This window comes from Alligator sinensis, unplaced genomic scaffold (genome assembly GCF_000455745.1).
Source record: "Alligator sinensis unplaced genomic scaffold, ASM45574v1 scaffold520_1, whole genome shotgun sequence".
In the NCBI taxonomy this organism is placed as follows: domain Eukaryota; kingdom Metazoa; phylum Chordata; order Crocodylia; family Alligatoridae; genus Alligator; species Alligator sinensis.
This window is the reverse complement of record NW_005842064.1, coordinates 2,127,589-2,146,528: the sequence shown is the minus strand read 5'-3', so window position 1 is coordinate 2,146,528 and position 18,940 is coordinate 2,127,589. Positions and strand designations below refer to the sequence as shown.

The window sequence follows — 18,940 nt, the reverse complement described above, 5'->3', positions numbered from 1 at the left end:
CACAAGGTAAGGCAGAGCTGGGTGGCATAATCTGCAAGGGGCTTGCACCCCACACTGAGGCTCTGAGGAGCTGGGGGATGGAGCAACAAGACCTTGCCATGCCAGGAGCCATGAGACAAGGGGAGTTTGTTAGTTACTCCTATTGGCTCCTTGTTGCCCCTAAAAGCTATGGACAACCCCCACACCTACATTACTAGCTCTTTGGACACATCACCCCACAAACCTACTCCTATAGACACCCAACGACCTATACATGTCCCTGCAGATACACCCCATCCAATAGACATTTTTCTACTCCTATAGACATCAACCACACCTTCCACATACCATGACAGACCCCCACAGACCTATCCCTCTGCCTACAGACATCCCCAAACCTACACATAGCCCTATAGACACCCAAAGACCTCCCCCTCCCTAACCCTATAGAACCCGCCAGTGTATAGAAGCACAGGCGCCCTCCAGACCTACGCACAGGAATCAACTCAGCCCCTCTGAAATAACCTACACAGACACCCTACAGCCAGCAACCCCCATTGGGGCACCCCCACCCCCTGGAGACAACCCCCCAGTGACAGACAGACCCACCCCCACCCCTGTGTGCCCCACTGTGGAGCCCAAGAGCTGACAGGCTGGGACTGGAGTTTCTTTTTTTTTCACCCACTCTTTGTTGTTTCAAAAAAAGGAAAAGAAAAAAAAGTCTGTTTTGCCTCCCAGGCAATATTTCTGGAGCCAATCAGAATGCAGCATCCACCCCAGCCTCGCCATAATTAAAGGTTTTAAGCAGGCTGCCTGGGCTGGAGTGCCCTGCACACTTGCTTTGCAGCAGCCTGTGGAACTAGTCCTGTTCTCACACAGGAGGAGGAGGAGGCAGAGGGAGGAAGCTCCCGTAACCCTCTAGGGAGACATACGCATACACGTACCCCAGCAGCCCCTGTGCTCTACTCACCCCCACGGCAGTCGTGGGGGGCGGGGGGGCACCATGAGTGGATCCTTTGACAAGAAGATCACCAGCATCTTGACCGATATCTCCAGCTCCCTCAGCTGCCATGCGGCCTCTAAGGACTCCCCCACCTTGCCTGAGTCCTCCGTCACCGATCTGGGCTACTACAGCACCGCGCACAGCCAGCACGACTATTACCCCAGCCAGCCGTACAGCCAGCCGATGAACCACTACTCCTATCACCACCAGTTCAACCTCAATGGACTTGGAGGGGCCGGGACTTACTCCCCCAAATCCGAGTACTCCTACAGCACCTCGTACAGGCAGTATGGGCACTTCAGGGAGCAGCAGCTGCCAGCCCAGGAAACAGGTACAGAGCCCAGGGGAGGTGGGGAGCCTGTGTGTGGGTGGGGGGCTCTTAGAAGACAGTGTCAGCCTCCCCCCACAGCCTTAAGGGTGTTGGGAGGACAGCAGAGATCTTGGCAGTGTCACCCTTTTGCCGAGACACGAAGTTGAATCTTGGGTGCCAGCAGACGTGGGGCCAGAGATCGAGGGGTAGGCAGGCAGTACTGGGGTTTGCTGGGTATCCAAGATTCTGGATCTCGGTAGAGATGCAAACTTCTCCTGCTCCAAGTGAGGAAGAGTTTTTCTTTTCCACCTCCCCCAGCCCCTCTCCCCCCATGCACACGCTTCGCCTTTTGTTCAGGAGAAAATTCCTCCCATTTTCTTTTTCCCCCGTGTCACTGGGAGCTAGTTGCTCCTGATCCTAGAAATCATAACATCCTTCAGATCAAACCACTAGTGAAATAGGTGGAAACTGGGAATGATATTTTGGGGGCAGGGTGGGGAATGGATTTTGTCCGTCCAGCCCAGACTGATGGGACAGTCAGACTATCCCATGTTAGGAATGAATAAGAAGGCAGTTGTTAGCTGGCAGCTTGGAGGTAGGGAGGTGGAGGTGGAGGTGGGTGAAAAAATGGTTTATTTTGGAACTAATCAAACTTTTAAATCAGGTCTGAAATGCTGGGGGACAGGGAGAGCAGGGAAGCCTCAGACCTGAGCCCACAAATACCAAAGAAAGGAATGGGAAGGGGGATTGAATCTTTTTTTTAATTTCCTCTTATTGGCTAATTCCCCATTCTGGGAAGGCAGCAGGCAGTTGGGACCTGCCGGTGCCTGAGAGTCGGGCTGGTCACAGCCTTTTGTACTGGCTGGGAGGGGAAGAGAGGAGCCAGATGCAAGAACCAGTTGGTTTGGAGCAGATCAGAACCAGCTGGTGCATTGCTCCCGCAGGGGAGCCGGCAGGCTGGGACAAGAGCAGGGACTGGAGAGCTAAGGGAAGTGGTTACCATCCAGAGACGTGGGAGAGAGAGGAGGAAAGACAGAGCAAGCCAGCGGCGGAGAGAAAGAGACACAAACAAAAAGCCCCGCAAGGGAGAGCCAGGCAGGGAAAGCAGTATGTGCCAGAGGAAGAGGGGGGGAGAGAAATGCCACAGGAGGAGAAGCCCCTTCAGGGAGACTAAAGGCAGAAAACATCAGAGAGAGAATCCCCCACTTCTAAGCCCTCCCTGTGTGGCTGTGATCCTTTAACCCAGGAAGTCTGTCCAGAGCCCTCTCCCCGCAAAGAGCCTCGCCCAGGCTCCCATCAGTCTACTGCCCCCCCACCCAGCGACAATCAGGACTTTTGATAGCTTGTGGCTTGAACACTTCTCTGGGCAATTTTTTCAGTTTGGGTTTTCCCCTCCACACCCAGATATGGCAGGAGAAATAGCCCAAAGCCCCCTGCTCCCAACAGGACCTGACCTCTCTCCTTTTCCTCTCCAGTCTCCGTGAAGGAAGAACCAGAGCCGGAGGTGAGGATGGTCAACGGGAAACCCAAAAAGATCCGAAAGCCCAGAACCATCTACTCCAGCTACCAGCTGGCCGCGCTGCAGAGGCGGTTCCAGAAAGCCCAGTATCTGGCCCTGCCAGAGAGGGCAGAGCTGGCTGCTCAGCTGGGGCTGACTCAAACCCAGGTAACTTCACAAAGAACAAACAATTCCATTTACCTTCCCCTTCATGTGCCGGGAGGCGGGGAAGGAAGCAGGAGGAGGAGGGAAGAGACAGAGCACTTGTTGCCAGTGCCGCACAGCCCCTGGGTTTAGTGGGCTGAGATGAAAGCGATGGCGCTTACACAATCAGACAGGGACCCAGCACCGAGGAGCCAGCTGTCTGGGATGGTGGGAACAAAACTGTAGGTTTTCCTCAGGCGCTTGGATGGGCTTCTTGGGTTCATCTGGGGGAAGAGGAATTCCCTCCCCCCAGAGGGGCCCGTTCCTCCTCCCTGGCACCAGCCTAGTTGCGCTGACTTCAGAGCTGCTCCAGACTAGCTCCAGCTCCACCATGTGGCCCAGTGAGATTAAAATGGATCCCCCCTGCCTCCCCAGTCTTGGGAGGGATCTCTGCCTCCTTGCCACAAAGTGAACCCATTCTGAATGTTTCGGGGAGGATCCTAAGCCCCCTGAAACTGGCTTATAGGTCCTCAAGGTCACCCGTCTGCCCAAGCCACACTGGCCCATGGGGCTGGCGTGGGTCAGGGCCACTGGTTTCTATCCCCAGAGGGTGATGCAGCCAGTATCACTTGTACCGGCCTTGGATCCCTGGTCCAAATGCCCAGGTGTCCATTCCCAGCTGGGGCAGTTGTGAGTGGTCTTTGGTGCAAGTCTGGAGCACAGTCTAAACACTGCAGTGAGATGCCTGGAGCACTCTGCTCCTGTGCCCTGTGCCCCAGCCTCCCTGCAAATGTCCTCCCCTCCGTGGCTCTCCCCGTTGGCATCCCAGCACGGCTGCAAACCTGCAAAGCCAGTTAGGCTGTGGCGCGCTAAACCCTTCGCTTGACCTAGAAAAGCAGCAGGAACCCTCCCTCCCTCCCCTTCCGTTCCTCTCTGGAGCTTTCTGGGATGAGTTTAGTCGCCTCTTAGGAATCCAACGGCTAATTCAGACCAGAGAAGTAGACGAGGGAGAAACAGCATCAACCGATGCTAAGAGCACATGGGCTGGTGGGTTTCCTGTTCGGACAATCCAAGTCACCTCATCTAGACCTCCAAGCTCAGACCCCAGCGTTCCTTTCCCTAGACCCAGGTTTTGCTTGCTGTCAGGCTCCAACCTTTACGTAGTCCTTTATTTGTTGGAAAGGACGAGCATTTCCTAAGTAAGAATCACTTGGCCACATGCAAAGAGAAAAGTGACTTTTTTCTAACCCTCTCCACAAAGGGCTATCCCCCACAGAGCCTGCTCTGTTTGGGGGAGTAGAGGAATGGAGACTTATTTTGATCTGAACGCCGCAGTATCTAGGTGTGTATGAGTCTGCTCTAGGGAAGCTAATGACTAGGAAGGAGTCCAAGCTACTGCTCCCCACCTCTCCCTGGAGAGCTGAGATGGGTGTAACCCTTTCATGCCTCTCTCCACACCTGGAGCCCTCCCAGGTGGGGAGGCATTGCTGTCACAAGTGGCGGTCAAATGAAAGACCCAGTTCTCCCGCCCTACTGTGGGCTGGGTGTCCACTGGGGACAGCGGAGGCGTTCGAATGCATGAGGCAAGCTGGGACCGGTCCTGCAGGCCTTCCACAGGCTGCAGTTTCATGGCCTAGATCAAAATGGAGTCTCAGGTCAGCATGTTTCCATGAGCTGCCCATTCTGAAGCAGCCGCTCTGTGCAGCAGGACAGCAGGATGGCTTCAGTTGAATGTGTTTAGCTCTAGTTTGTGGTGGTTGCTATACATTAGCTGCCACGGGGACAGGGTCCATGAAGAGTCCTGAGCATGGCAGGAGTGGGATGCAGGGGTTTGGAGGGGAAAGATTTTTCTGTTCCTTTGTAGTCTCAGTATCATTAGGGATTCTACTTTCTGAACAACATTTAGGCTCTTCCAAAAAGGAGCCTCATCACAAGATTTAGTGAGGGACACATGAAGCCCCTTCCCTGAGCCACAATGGGGTCTCAAGCCCTTAAAAAAATTGTTCTTTTTGGGATCGGGGAGGTTGGGGGTTAAAAACAGTAGCCTTAGTTTGCAGTCTAATTTACCATATTTTCCAGTGTACAAGACATGCATATACCTCTCAGAAATATAAAAGGATAACATGGTGGTGCTGTTGGTGGGGGAGAAGTGTTTAACATAAATTAGTCTGAATTTTGGTCTGCTTTTTGGACCTCCTTTTTCAGGGTGGGTGGGGAGGACAGTTCTTACACATGGGAAAATATGGCAATACCAGTGTGCGTTTAGTATGAGGGGGATTTAGAGGCTCTATGCTTTTTTTGGAGGGGTTGTATGCCATACATAAAAGAGCCACACCTGTTTAAGGTGAGCGCCCCTGAGATAAGGGTCCTGAGTACTGCAAAGGTCTTATGGCATGACCATCCTCAAACATTCAAAAATCCTTTGCTCAGAGCCCGGGAGCCTCTCTGAACTAGAGTAGGCGCCCACCATGGCGTCTGTCTGATGTCCTCCAAATCAAGGCCTGGTGAGCCTGCCGGGGAGCCATTTTAATCACAGCCCTCCCAGCCAGGTGACACTGTAGCAACAGGGACACTTATAAATGTCTGAGGGAGTTCGTCATCTGCTCGCAAAGCAACATCCTGTTTTGGTGACAACTGCCTCCTCCCTGACGCCCTCCCCCGCCCAGCTAAGAGGAGAGGCAAAGCTGCTGACATAGTAGCATTTCTGTTCCCCCGTCCTTGCACGTGTCCTCAGGTTTCCTCTGCATTTTGCTGTTGCAGTGGGACAGCAAGAGTCACCTTTCCCTTCCTTCCTCCCCTCTTCCAGGTGAAAATCTGGTTCCAGAACCGGAGGTCCAAGTTCAAGAAGCTGTACAAGAATGGGGAGGTCCCCTTGGAACACAGTCCCAACAACAGTGACTCCATGGCATGCAATTCGCCGCCTTCTCCTGCCATCTGGGACAATAACTCTCACAGTGGCTCTTCCAGCAGAAGCCAGCTCCCCCAGCCGCTTCCCTACAGCTCTTCCCCAAGCTACCTGGAGGAGCACAACCCCTGGTACCACCCACAGAACCTCAGTGGACCTCACTTACAACATCAGCTTCCACCCACCAGCACTATGCATCATACTTCTCCGGGGCCGCCTCCCAATCCAGGGGCAGTGTACTAACCTCCTGCCTCCTCCGACTAGTGGAGCAAGAAAGGAAACAAGGACAGTGACAGTCAGAAAACTTGAGGGGGTTTCTTAACATGTTCATTTCCAGGACAACAGCAACACACAAACACCCCCCCTCTCCGCCCCCCATCTCAGGACCAACAGAACTGCAAAGGGTTAAAATGACAGGCCAATGCAAAGTGAGAGAGGAGGGGAGGTAGGGGATTGGGGAAGGGGATAAAGATTAGGAATGGAGGAGTCCTTTTTAGCCACACCCCATGTCTACATGAGTCCCCCCCACACAACACCTTCCCACCCACTGCCACCCCACTCCTTGCAGAGGACACTGAATGGGAAGATTCTTCTTGCCTCCTGCTCTTTCTGCCAGAGATTTGCCTTTCATCTGGAAGGAGGCCAAGACACACTCTGCACAACGCCTCGCTTCCAAGAACAGCACAACTGTTTTTTTTACCTTCCCAAGTGAGCTGTTTGTGGGGTGTCTCCTTGAGGACTCTGGAGGAACATCTCAAGCTGGCAGGACTTCGCAACCACTCGTCTTCTTCCACAGTGGGGTAGGAGTTTTCTACTCACCCATGTGATAAAGAAAGAAAGAAAGATATAAATATATAGAAAAATATATATGCCTTCCCATCAATCCACCCACGCAAGGGTCAAACTGGAGATGAAAGCACAGTTTAAGCTAAGAGGGAAAACAATTTGTAATAAGAGGTGCCACACTTTGTAGTCTTTAAAAAAAATCCCTATATATGCTAAAGAGCTAAAGTCAATTCTTAGATATGTCTAATGTATAGAACTGGATAGTATATAAATGTTAAATAACCTTATTGAAGGGAGCACGGTTAAAAAGGATGAAATTTCTCGTACTGGGGAGAGATCAGATTCAGAGCTTGTTTTTACGAACTTAAATCAAGTGTTAATTCAGGATCACACCAGATTACTCCTGGTCTATAGTGAGGAATTACAGTTCCCCATGTCTGATCATTAGCTGGTAGAAGCTGCAGGACCAAAATCCCGGTACTGAAAGAGGGCCAGATTCTGACCTTGGTTATACCAGAGTTAGAAAACAGAAGTTTGACTTTCTTGGTTGGATTTGCAAGCACGGTAAATTCCCACTGAATTCCAAGGAAGCAGTTCTGATTTCTGTTCATTGAGACTCTGACCCTTTGTTAGGACTCTGGGGAAAATAGAGTGGTTATTTAAAATGCAAAAAATATATATATTTTAATATTTAAAAGTGTGTTTCAGGAATGATTTAAGTTATTTTAAACCAAAAGTAAGACTGCTACAGTTGTCGGTTTTCTAACAGTGCCCTCCACACAGGTCGTTTAAGCTAATGGCAAAGAAAATGCCTATTTTTAAATGAACCAATAACCCAACACCCCTCCAAAAACTGAAAAAAAAATCTCTTGAACATTTTTTAAAATAAGAATACTATTTTTTTTTAAAAAGCTGCAGTTTTAAGAAGTGTTCTTATGTGTTGTATAGTCCCAGAGTTCTTATTTATGTCGTCTCATATAAATAAGGGCAGATAGGGGAACAAAAATGTACATAAGGTTCATTTGTATAAAGTTGAACAAAATAAGGTGGGGTTTTTGGGGTTTTTTTTTAACCTGGCTGTAAAATAAAAAATAAAGAAGAGCCCTCAGGGCTTTGCTCTAAATTTCTTTCTGCTTTGTTAGTAGACAAAACTTTATATATAAATGTTAATAAAAATACTTAGAATTTCTGACTGTCCAAAACCCCGTTTTTTTCCAAGTCGCTATGGCAAAGAAGTAAGGGGCGGGGAGGAGGTGGGAGTGGGGGAATAAGGTTCCAGCATGTAGAAAGATTTCTCATTGTCTGTGATGAAGTAGGGTTGTATATGAGTTCCGAACCAGCTTGTTACTGTGGCTTTAATACACTTTTATGTGGGAAAGGACTGGACTGGTGAGACTGATTCAGCTGCTGTTGGAGTCAGCAGAAGTCTGTGCTGGGGTTAGTGCAGGAGTGACTCGGAGGCATTCGGGGGTCTGTGTTATGTGGGAAGTCAGAATAAAGCCCTTTCTGGTTTTAAAGCCAGTGAGCTCAGTCGTGGCTGGTCTCGGGAATGCCAGTGAGACATTCTGTGTGCTTAAAGTTAGGAATACATGCAGGTGCCTAACAAACAGAAGGGCTGATCTCCCCCTCCTCCCCTCCAACTCCCTATCCCCAGAGACGGCAAAGGCAAACCCCCCGGGGCACAGCTGGAATGAACTGATAAATCAGCGAGATGGGAGCAGACATTCAGGTGGGAATGATCACAGAGCATGCAGTACCCCCCCACCCCACCCCATGGGAGGTGCCCCAGGGGCAGATTGCTGCATCCATCAGGGGTGTCACAGGGTGATGGCCAGGATTGACTAAGCATAGACAAGCTGAGACAGGGAACTCTGTCTCCTTCCACCTGGGCTGAGTCAGGTCTGGGGAACAGGACCCTGCTGCTCCTCAGCCCAGCACCTCTGGTTACCACTGCGCTGGCAGCACCCAGCCGTAAATGACGGTGCAGAGGCAAGACAGTGGAAGGCATCAGGCCTAGGCCTTGCACTCTCCAGGCAGGAGGCAGCGAACCGGTGCACAGTTGTACTTGGCCAAAAGGGCACTCTGTTCTCTCCTCCCCTGAAAGATGATGGCCAGTCCCTGGCCTTGATAGCTTATCTATGCCCTGGGTGCCCTTTGGCTGCCAGAATGGACTTGCCAGAGCCATCACAACACAGCTTGTCATGCTTGCTGGGAAACTGGCTTGTAAGTGCTGCAATAAGAGCTGAGCATTTCAGAAAATCTGGCCCTTATTAAGGTCCCTCCAGCAAATCTGGCTCCACTGGTGGGTGCTACAGCCCTGCAAGCCCAGCTCTCTGCTCTTTTGAGCTGCCGGCCCAGCAGAAACTCCTTGTGTTTCTTTGAGAGGCAGCCGCCTCCAGCAAACCAAGCCTGGGAAGGCGCCTGTGTTTCCGACTGCTGGAATCTGTCCTGTTCTCTTCACGTCTCCTTCTCCGCAAGTTCCAGCAGGGAGTGATGGGAGAACGGTGACTTCTTAAGAACAGCCATGCACATGGCTGGAGTCATGCAAGGAAGAAATCCTGCCACATGAAAGGAAGTCATCGATACAATCTACGGCTGCTTAGTAACAGCTGGAGAGCCAGTTGTGGCTCTACCAGTTGGATGATGGTGCTAGGAAACAGACTCCAACCCCCAGCTCTGACACTGACTCTCTATGTGAACCCAGGCAAGTCACTTAAGCTGCTGGTGCTTTCATCCTAGACTCTTTAAACAGGGGTGTGGGAACAGCTGCTTCCCCCAACAGGAGCATCTGACCTAGATCCAGTGGCTCAGGCATGTGGTGTGGATCACTTCACATGCTGGGATGGTCCCTTTTGACTCCACTGGCAATGCTTAGGCAAAAGGTAGGTTAGGGTAGCACCTTAGAGTCTAACTTAGCATTGGATGAAGGCAAGACGGTGTGTTGGAAATTGTACATGTGCATGGCGTGTGTTTGCAGGAGCCGGGGGCTACACTGTAAGCTTTAGAGAGGGGATAACATTTACCCGGCGTTATCACGCTGGAACGTCTAGAATCACATTACAGAAAATGCCCCCAAGAAGGTAACCCTCCTGTCTGTCATGCTGAGCCAAGCGGAAATCGAGGGGGCTGCATCCAAATGCATGGACCTGGCTCTCTGCTGCACGTGAATGCTGTGTTTCCAAAGACACCCATCAGTTGCAAGATCAGCTCTCTGAGCTGCAGGAGTTGTGGCCTAAATAGTCCAAAGCAGTTGCTTGTTCTTGGAAGCCATCCAATTTCACACCACCAGGCCAGGGCACCTGGGGCCAGTTTCTTAAATACCTTCTTCTCCATGCACAGTTGGCTGGACCCCTGGCCACAGGCTATATGAAGGCCAGGCTAGAGCCTTTTGCAGAGTTGTCAGATGTGGTGATTTTATTATTGATCTTGCAGTATGTTTCTTTGAACCACAGCTGCTATATTCCTAGGAAGACTAGCAATCACAGCTATCCTTCAGCAACAAAAGAGTACATTTCCAGCTCTGGTGGCTATGTGGAAAAGGGGATCCCCTGAACCAGTCCAAAGCCAGACAGTGAATAATAAGAGCCCCTGAAGCATGTGTTGTCCCATCTCATGACTTTTAACCCAAAGTTCATGACAGTTTGGGTCTCTGAGTGCTTTGCAGGTTGGCTGTGCTGCTTTCCTAGTTTCCTTCTCACCTTGCCAGGTTCCCTGAGAGCAGTGACATGGAGGCAATTTGCTAATCCACACAGGTGCTAGCTGACTGGGTTCATCAGCCTTTCCTAATCTAGCAGGACCAGACCACTTGCATTTGCATGGAGGATTGAGAAAGGCATGGGAATCCCAGTCAGTTTCAGAGGAATTTAAATCTTTTCTCCAGTCAACTTTTAACTTGTATGCAAATTCTGTGCATGGATGAAAAGGTTATGGCTGGGTCTGACTACTACATTAGCTTACTAGAGCAATTTTTCTCAACCTTTTTTGTACCAGGCCCCATTTGTAAACATCAATGGCCAGTCCAGACCCAGTGCCCCTCATTCCTGACCCACTGTCCCCCATACCCAGGCCCCAGATCCCGTGTGTGGAGTGGGGGGAGGTATGAGGGGGCCACAAGCAGCCCCTTGCAGGCTGGACCTCTGCCAGCCTGCAAGGAAACAGCCACCATTTTCCACATTTTTCTCCTAGAATCCATTTTTAAAGTTTGTTCTAGACCCTTTCATATATTCTTGTGACCTACTTTTGGGTTGTGACCCACAGCTTGAGAAACACTATCCTAGAGGGCACCACAGACTGCATTTTGCTTTTTTAACTCCCAGCCTCTCAAAAAACCTGCCCTGCCCTGTTGCATATTCTCCACACTATGATGCAGGATCTTCTCATCCTGTGTCCAGGCAAAGGCAGCCAAATTATGCTGCAACCCGCTGTGGCAGCTCAGAAATTTAGCCTAGTGCATGTGGAGTTGGGGCACAGGGCAGGAAAAGTGCCTGCCCCTGTCTTCCTAGATGGGTATGCCCAGGTTTGCTGCCCTGAGATGCTGAGCCATATAAGTGTGGGAAGAAGCCATGACCTGGCTGTCGTGAACCACACTATAGTTGAGGCACCTTGACTTCAGTGGGAGTTAAACACAGGCATGGAAACCAAGTTCTTTAAAGTCTTTGGAGTAATGGTGACAATATCCAACTCTCTCCTGCTGAGATCTTTGGAGCAAAGTCATTTTTAAGGTGGTCACCATTATCATCGTCACTGTACAGATGAAGAAACTGAGGCATGGAGCAGGAGAGTGACTTGTCCAGGGTCACCCAGGAGGTCCGTAGCAAAACTGAGGACTGAATTCAAGTCTCCCATGAACCAGGCTAGGGATCTATTCACTAGGCCATGATGCTCTGAAGAGAAACCAGTGAATTTCCGGCATCCAGTGAAAAAAGACAGAGCGACATCGTGTATAAATTAAACTAGCTAGCCAGCAACACAGCTATAAGCCAGCATGCTAATGAGCCACTGAATATTCCTGATGAGCGGCTGCATATTCATTGTGAGCTGGTTGTCATGCAATTCACGTACTGGGCGCAATCCAGCAGTGGTTTATTAAAGGCATATTTTTTATTGCAATGAACACAGAGCCCTCCCCATGCTCCAGCCAACATCCCTCCGGCCCCAGAGTTTCCACTCACATCATTTCACTTGAGTTATGGACCCGCTGCTGGCCCAGCACGGCTCCCGCCAAGGCCAGTGAGAGCTCTCCCCACACCTGCAAGCTGGATCGGGCCCCTCCACATTGCAAGGCCTTTGAGGCCTTGCCAGCTGAAGGCGGCTTGACGTCAGCATGGCTGACGCGACATAAACAAGCTACCTAATGTCTCCAGGCAGCCCTGCCTTGTGTTTGTCCTCCTCCTCCTCCTCCTCCTCCGAGGAGAGCTGAGGATGTGACTCATGGCTAGGGTGCCTGAGGACTCCTTGGGCTGTGGGGCCAAGGGTTCCTCAACCCAGAGCCAAGCAGACCTGTGCACAGAGCATCAAGCACGGATCCTGGGAACTCCGTGCAAGCACAGAGGGAGATGAACAAAGAGGCAGCTCTCGGGAGAAGGCAACTTCAAAGCCAGATAAGGCTCTGCTTCATGAATGAGGCATGCAAAGAGATACCAAGGGGTTGGGGGCAAAAAGGGGGCCTGTGGGCTGCCCACCTCCTACTAGATCTTCACAGTTGCATGCCCCCTTCCACAGCCCAGCTGGGTTAGTAGCATCTAGCACCCGCACCAAGGTCAGGGCCCTGTGGTGCCAGGTGAGCCCAGATACCTAGAAGGAAAGAGAGACAGAAATAGAGGGAGTGCTTATAAACTGGTTTGAGTGTGTGGTGGAAGGGGTACAGGGTGAGGGAGATGACGTGATGTACCCAAGGGTCATATGGCAGGTCAGCAGCAGAACTAGGAACAGAACCAGCCTTTCCCCTCAGCCACCCGGCAGCCTCTAGATATCCATGTTTGTTTTGTTCAGCCCCAGCAGCTTTGAGCAAGCCAACCCTCTGCTTTGCCCCACACAGAAGCATGCCCCTTCTGCCCTGATGCCTCCCTGCGTGAACAACAAACAGCACAAGTCGCTGCGCTGGCTACCAACCAGCTGCGTCCCCCGCCTCGGCCAGCTCTGCACACACTTGGAAAATGCTTTCAGCACTGGCAAAACTGTGACTTTGATGGTTACCTGCACCCGTCACCCTCCCTCTCCTGGAGCCAGTCAGAACGTGGTGCATGTAATGTCAAGCTACGGGGCCAGGGAGCAGCTGGCTGTGCTGGGCACCCGTGCATCTCACCTGACAATATAGGTGGCTTCTACAGAGACTTCTCTTCCATCTGTTGCAGGGTGATCCTTCACTTGCTTATGGCTGGCAACACACCCTGCAGGTCACCCCTGCACAGCACCCCAGGAAATGCTACAGCTCAAGTAGTCAGAGCCTGCCTCACAACAGCACACAGTCAACCCGGAGCCAAACTGGTCTTCCCCACTCTTCCTTCCAGTGGATTGTAGTGCTGCTTTCCTGCCTGCCTTTCCTTTAGACTCTGCCATCTGTCCACCTGCTTCCACTGATGCTATCTTCTCCTTTACCTCAGCTTTCCCATCTCAACCCATGGCTACGTTAGGCTGGCTATTGTTCTCTGTGCTGCAGCTATAAAAAAGGGGATTTTCCCAGCTTTTTGGAACACATACTGCTTCTTCTTAGGAGCTCCTTTCCCCAGTGACCACACCTATTAATCTCCAAGCAGCCCGGAAGCTGACTGAGCTCTGATGGGACACTGAAGAAGCTATTTCTGCTTCCCTGCTTTTGTGTTTCTCTATCCTTTGCATCCTTTTATTTCTGCAAGGAGCAGACCTAGAGAATGAGGCTGGGTAAGGAGACGAGTTACGCTTGGGACATACAAACCAAGTAAGATCCACTGAGAGAAAAAAGCTCTGGACGACCACGATGCAACCACTTCGTACCTCTGTCCTTCCAAGCCAAACACAAACTGCACCATACTGCTTTTTCTCCCAAAAGCTCCAAGCTGGCCCTGGTCTTGGAAAGTGCAGACCGCAAGGGGTTAAGCCAAGAAGCCACCCCTTGGGTTCTCTGGAGCAGTTTGGTTTGAGGGCTGCGTGCAAATATGATCCACACGCCGGCAGGCAGGCAGACACAGTGGAGACACTGCATTTTATTAGGGCGAGGTTGCCAGCAAAAAAAGAGAGAGAGAGAGAGAAAGAGAAAGGGAGGTGGGAGGGTTGAGTGAGGAAGCCGCCCAGGCAGCACTGCCTGGAGTTAAAAGCATGTCAGGAACTCAAAAAAAGCAATCCCATGCCTCTCCATTGTGTGCAAATGCTGGGCGCATCACGGCAGCTGCAAAAGACCTGAAAGCAGCTGCAGGAGCCCTGCTCACGTTGGAGAGGAGCTGTGAGCAAGCAGGATTTCAGCAGCCTCCCGCCTCTGCCCCATCCTCCATCCTTATGCCACAGTATGTGGACACCTTGGACATAGGGGCAGTGAAAGAGCCTGAATAGACAGGTGCTGTGCTACTCAAGTAACACCACCGGTGTAATGTTCTTCCATCTGCAACCTTACACCCTGCCATCCTGCCTAGGGACAGGGTATTTGTGTTGTGAAGGTAGGGCAGTAACCTGGCTAGCAGGACAAGCTCTCTAACCGGTGGGTGGCGAACTGGCTGGAGGGCCGCACCCAGAGAGTCGTGGTGGATGGGTCGGTTTCGACCTGGAAGGGTGTGGGAAGTGGGGTCCCACAGGATTTGGTCCTTGGACCGATACTCTTTAATGTCTTCATCAGTGACTTGGACGAGGGAGTGAAATGTACTCTGTCCAAGTCTGCAGATGACACAAAGCTATGGGGAGATGTGGACACGCCGGAGGGCAGGGAACAGCTGCAAGCAGATCTGGACAGGTTGGACAAGTGGGCAGAAAACAACAGAATGCAGTTCAACAAGGAGAAATGCAAAGTGCTGCACCTAGGAAGGAAAAATGTCCAGCACACCTACAGCCTAGGGAATGACCTGCTGGGTGGCACGGAAGTGGAAAGGGATCTTGGAGTCCTAGTGGACTCCAAGATGAACATGAGTCAGCAGTGTGACGAAGCCATCAAAAAAGCCAATGGCACTTTATTGTGCATCAGCAGATGCATGACGAATAGGTCCAAGGAGGTGATACTTCCCCTCTATCAGGCGCTGGTCAGACCGCAGTTGGAGTACTGCGTGCAATTCTGGGCGCCGCACTTCAAGAGGGATGCGGATAACCTGGAGAGGGTCCAGAGAAGGGCCACTCGTATGGTTAAGGGCCTACAGACCAAGCCTTACGAGGAGAGACTAGAGAAACTGGATCTATTCAGCCTCCGCAAGAGAAGGTTGAGAGGCGACCTTGTGGCTGCCTCTACGTTCATAACGGGGGCACAGAAGGGAATTAGTGAGTTTTTATTCACCAAGGCGCCCCTGGGGGTTACAACAAATAATGGCCACAAGCTAGCAGAGAGCAGATTTAGATTGGACATTAGGAAGAACTTCTTCACAGTTAGAGTGGCCAGGGTCTGGAACGGGCTCCCAAGGGAGGTGGTGCTCTCCCCTACCCTGGGGGGTCTTCAAGAGGAGGTTAGGTAGGCATCTAGCTGGGGTCATCTAGACCCAGCACTCTTTCCTGCTTATGCAGGGGGTCGGACTCGATGATCTATTGAGGTCCCTTCCGACCCTAACATCTATGAATCTATGAACCTCTCTGAGAGACTGCCCCTGAGTGGGGAGCCCAGAGGCCGCACAGGAGCTGGAGAAAAATCCTTGTGCCACCTGATTTGTCTGGACCAAGAGGGAAATCCTAGGCAATCCACATCTCTGTCCAGGCAGGACCCTGAATACCATCTGTGGTTCAGCCATTCCCAGTGCCCCTTGGCTTGAACCTAACCTTGTCCTGGGGGCTGTGATGGTCCCAACACATCTGGCAAGTCTTGGCAACTGCAAAATGACCCTGGCCAATCAGGACCGTGCAGAAAGGACCTGTACAAGCTTTCCCAGCCACAGTCCTGCCTTGCAGGGCATTCCAGTTCTAACCCTGGCCTCCCCACCATAGCTTTGCAGTGTACCTCAAGTCTGGCTTGCATTGCTTCCTTCTACCCCAACTCAGGGCTCCCTACACCAGCTTTGCCAATGCAGCAGGATCCCTAACCCCCAGGACACCCTGGGCTCTGCAATGTACCTCAGCCCCAGCCTGCACCCTCCATTCCAGCTATTCTAGACCAGAGCCAAGACAGGCACTTACCACAAAAGAGGCCACTAGCCTGAGACTCATGGCTCTATTAGATGTCCTCATGACTGCGGACTGCCGCATCAGGTCTCAGGATGGATCCAGTCCACTGGAAGACCCCTCCTTACTTGAGCCAAGTGGCCCAAGCAGGGGAGCAGAGATGTACTTAGCTTTGTTAGTCTGAAGTCAGGCAGGAGGCAGGTAGATTTGCACCTTATAGACTAACTACATAAGATATATAGAGAGCACAAGCTTTTGGGAATTCCAGTTCACTCCATAAGCTGATGTGAAAGGGCAGCATAGAGCAGGGTATAAAGCAGAGTGAGTGGTTTAAATACAAAAGGTGAGAAAAGAGAAGTGAGGGGCAGGAAGACCGAGGGAGAGTGGGGCAGAAAAATGGACAATGCTGGGAGAAACAAGCAAAGAAGCCATAGGAATAAAGTGGTCACAAAAGCTAATCCAGGTAATGGGATAGGAACCCATAGTCCCTGTTTATATCATGGTTAATACAGTCCAGCCTGTGGGTGATGTCTTGATCCCCAGTTTCCAAGTCAAACTGTCTTTTAAAATGTTGCTGCCTGTAAAGAGCAATCCCGAGGTCAGTGATGGAGTGTTCAGGGAGGTTCACGTGTCCTCCTGACACAGGCCTTTGTGTCTTTCTGCAGCTGATACCAGATCCGTGTTCATCCATCCTTGCACACAGAGATCGACCAGTCTGGCTGAGGAGAGATGACAGGCATTGTAAATGGGTGAGGGTGTATACAAAGTTGGTAGAGTTGCAGATGAGTTAACTTCGGATGTTGTATTCCTGGTCATTTGGTCCCATGCCAGGGAGGCCACTGGATAAGGGACATCTCTAACCCCAGGGATCAGGTCATGTCCTTGAGACCCCAGACTGCCGGTGACAGCACCAGCTTGCAGGTATGGTACATAGAGTAGGGCTTGGCCCCTTTGCTGTAATTGTAAATATGAAACACATGGGGGAATGGGGCAGGGCTGTGGATTCCATGCCCCGCCATCAGCTCCTCAAATCCATACAGCACAGTAGAAATTAATTATTCCCTGCCATAAACCTTCACCTAGAACTCCCCCCCCCACTTGCTGACTGGAGATCCACCATTTGGGCACACCTGCCTAGCAGCACTGTGTTCTGCTGCTCAGGAGTAAGGGCCTCTGCCCTTTTTTATCCCAGTTCCCTGTAGCCCGGGGTCTCTGGATGACCCGTGTAGTGACCCTGCTATCTGCGTTCTAGCAGCAGCTGAGGGGCTCATGGAAAGCAGTGCCCTGTTGTGTCAAGTATTGCACCACATTTAGTGTGAGGGACAGCGCCAGCCCCAGAGGACTCCCAGAAAGTGAGGGAAATCAGACCCCATGGGCTGTCCTGCAAGAAGCCTTGTGGGGTAGACGACCCACCTCTGAAAGCCAGATTTGACCTGTAGTCCATATGTTTTGACACACTTGCCCTAAACAATAGGCCATACAGCCTCTCCGGGTCGCCCAGCAAAGTCCCTCTGGTTAAACATTTGCCATCCCTGTCCCTCCTGTACAGGCATATTATGTCTCATGTGAATAGGGAGCAGAGCACCGCACTCAAGAACCTGGCCAAGGCTATGGAATGGCAGTGGTTCTGCTGAGCTCAGAGCTGAGGCATGAAGTCTCTCACAGGGCTGAGGTTTTGCCATGAAGCAGCTGTGCTAGGAGAGTGCATGTTTCCTGTGCAACTGCATCATGCCAAGCCCAGCTGCTTGCATCACACTGCTGGGGGCCAGGCGTGTGGGCTGCTCTGCTTCTGCCTTCCCTGGTGTTTTCCAAGAAGACTGCAGTGTCTCAATCTATGGCAGAAACTGTTTGCTAACCATCTTAGAGAATCAACTGCTTACTGGCATCCAGTCTGCCAAGAACACATATGCTCCAGCAGGGGCTCAGGAGGTGGTGCACAGAGGTGGGAATCCAGGTTGGCTGATGCCTTGAGGAGTTCTGATCAGCAGGCTGGAACCAGACACAGCCCCAGAGTGTGAAAGATGCCGTAACCCCAGTGCATTTGTAGTGGGGAAGAAGTTGCCTAGGGTGGTACAAGTAATCAGAGATAAGAACAACGGGGTGGTCCAGAGGCCCTGAAATACTCAACCTCCCACCACCATGTGCCTAGATCTGCACTGGGCAAGTACTGCCCAGCATCCTTCCAAGGAAAGGTTACCAAGTACTACACCCTTTGCCTACACATAGGACTGAAGAGGGGGTGTGAACCCCCACTTACCCTGCCAGAGAACAGGATGGATCCCCTGGTGCTCAGAAGAGAGGAGGTCTGCTTTCCAGTCCATGGCTAGGTTGCTGTTCCCATCACTGTTGGCCTGTGCACTTCAGAGCCGGGGAGATGGGAAAAAAATGACCACCTTGAATGGCCCATAATAATAATACTAAGTAAGTCACCCACATATGGGCTGCATCAGACTTTGCTCTTCCCATTAGCCTCATATCTAGATTCCTGTGGCTGTGAACAAGGTATGAGAGCCACAGGCTGGGAATGGCTGCATTAAGACATCCCAATCCCCCAGGATGGAAGGGGGCAAGTGATGGATCATGGTGACTGTATGGGCCAAGCCCCAGTGAACTCTTGAGCTCTGAAAATTTTCTAGGTCAGTTTCTATCCATGCAGCCACAGACCCTTGTCCAAGAAGGGGACCAATGGCTGGAAACACCATAAAACGATCTCCAGAGTTTTCCCAGTGCCTTTGGTTTGCTCCAAGAGGCAGAGGATCCCAAGGCTAGGAACCTTTCAGATTTGCACTAGAAGAATGGGTCAATTTTTGTAAAGTTGAAGGAAAAGATCCCAAGAGTCACCTGCCCTCCAGAGCAAACCAATCCATGGCACAGAAAAGACCTGAGCTTTCTGCAAAACTCCACCAGGCACATGGGAATGCATAGAGGACCATTTCCAGCCTGCTCCCCAGCAGTCCCATGCTCCGATTGGGCCAAAAAGCTCCAAGCAGGGGGGAGAAGTTATTCACTGGGACTGGAATGACTCACATTCACAATGAAGGGGCTCACACCATC

At 51.4% G+C, this 18,940-nt stretch overlaps 1 protein-coding gene across 1 annotated transcript; it reads left to right on the top strand.

Moving 5' to 3' along the window:
- The first annotated feature begins 814 nt into the window (after nucleotides 1-814).
- On the top strand, nucleotides 815-7,767 carry DLX3 (distal-less homeobox 3). The gene is made up of 3 exons (XM_006023319.3): nucleotides 815-1,313; nucleotides 2,768-2,958; nucleotides 5,741-7,767. Exons 1-3 carry the CDS (start codon nucleotides 983-985, stop codon nucleotides 6,080-6,082), a joined length of 864 nt encoding a protein of 287 aa, XP_006023381.1. The 5' UTR covers nucleotides 815-982; the 3' UTR covers nucleotides 6,083-7,767.
- The last annotated feature ends 11,173 nt before the right edge of the window (nucleotides 7,768-18,940 follow it).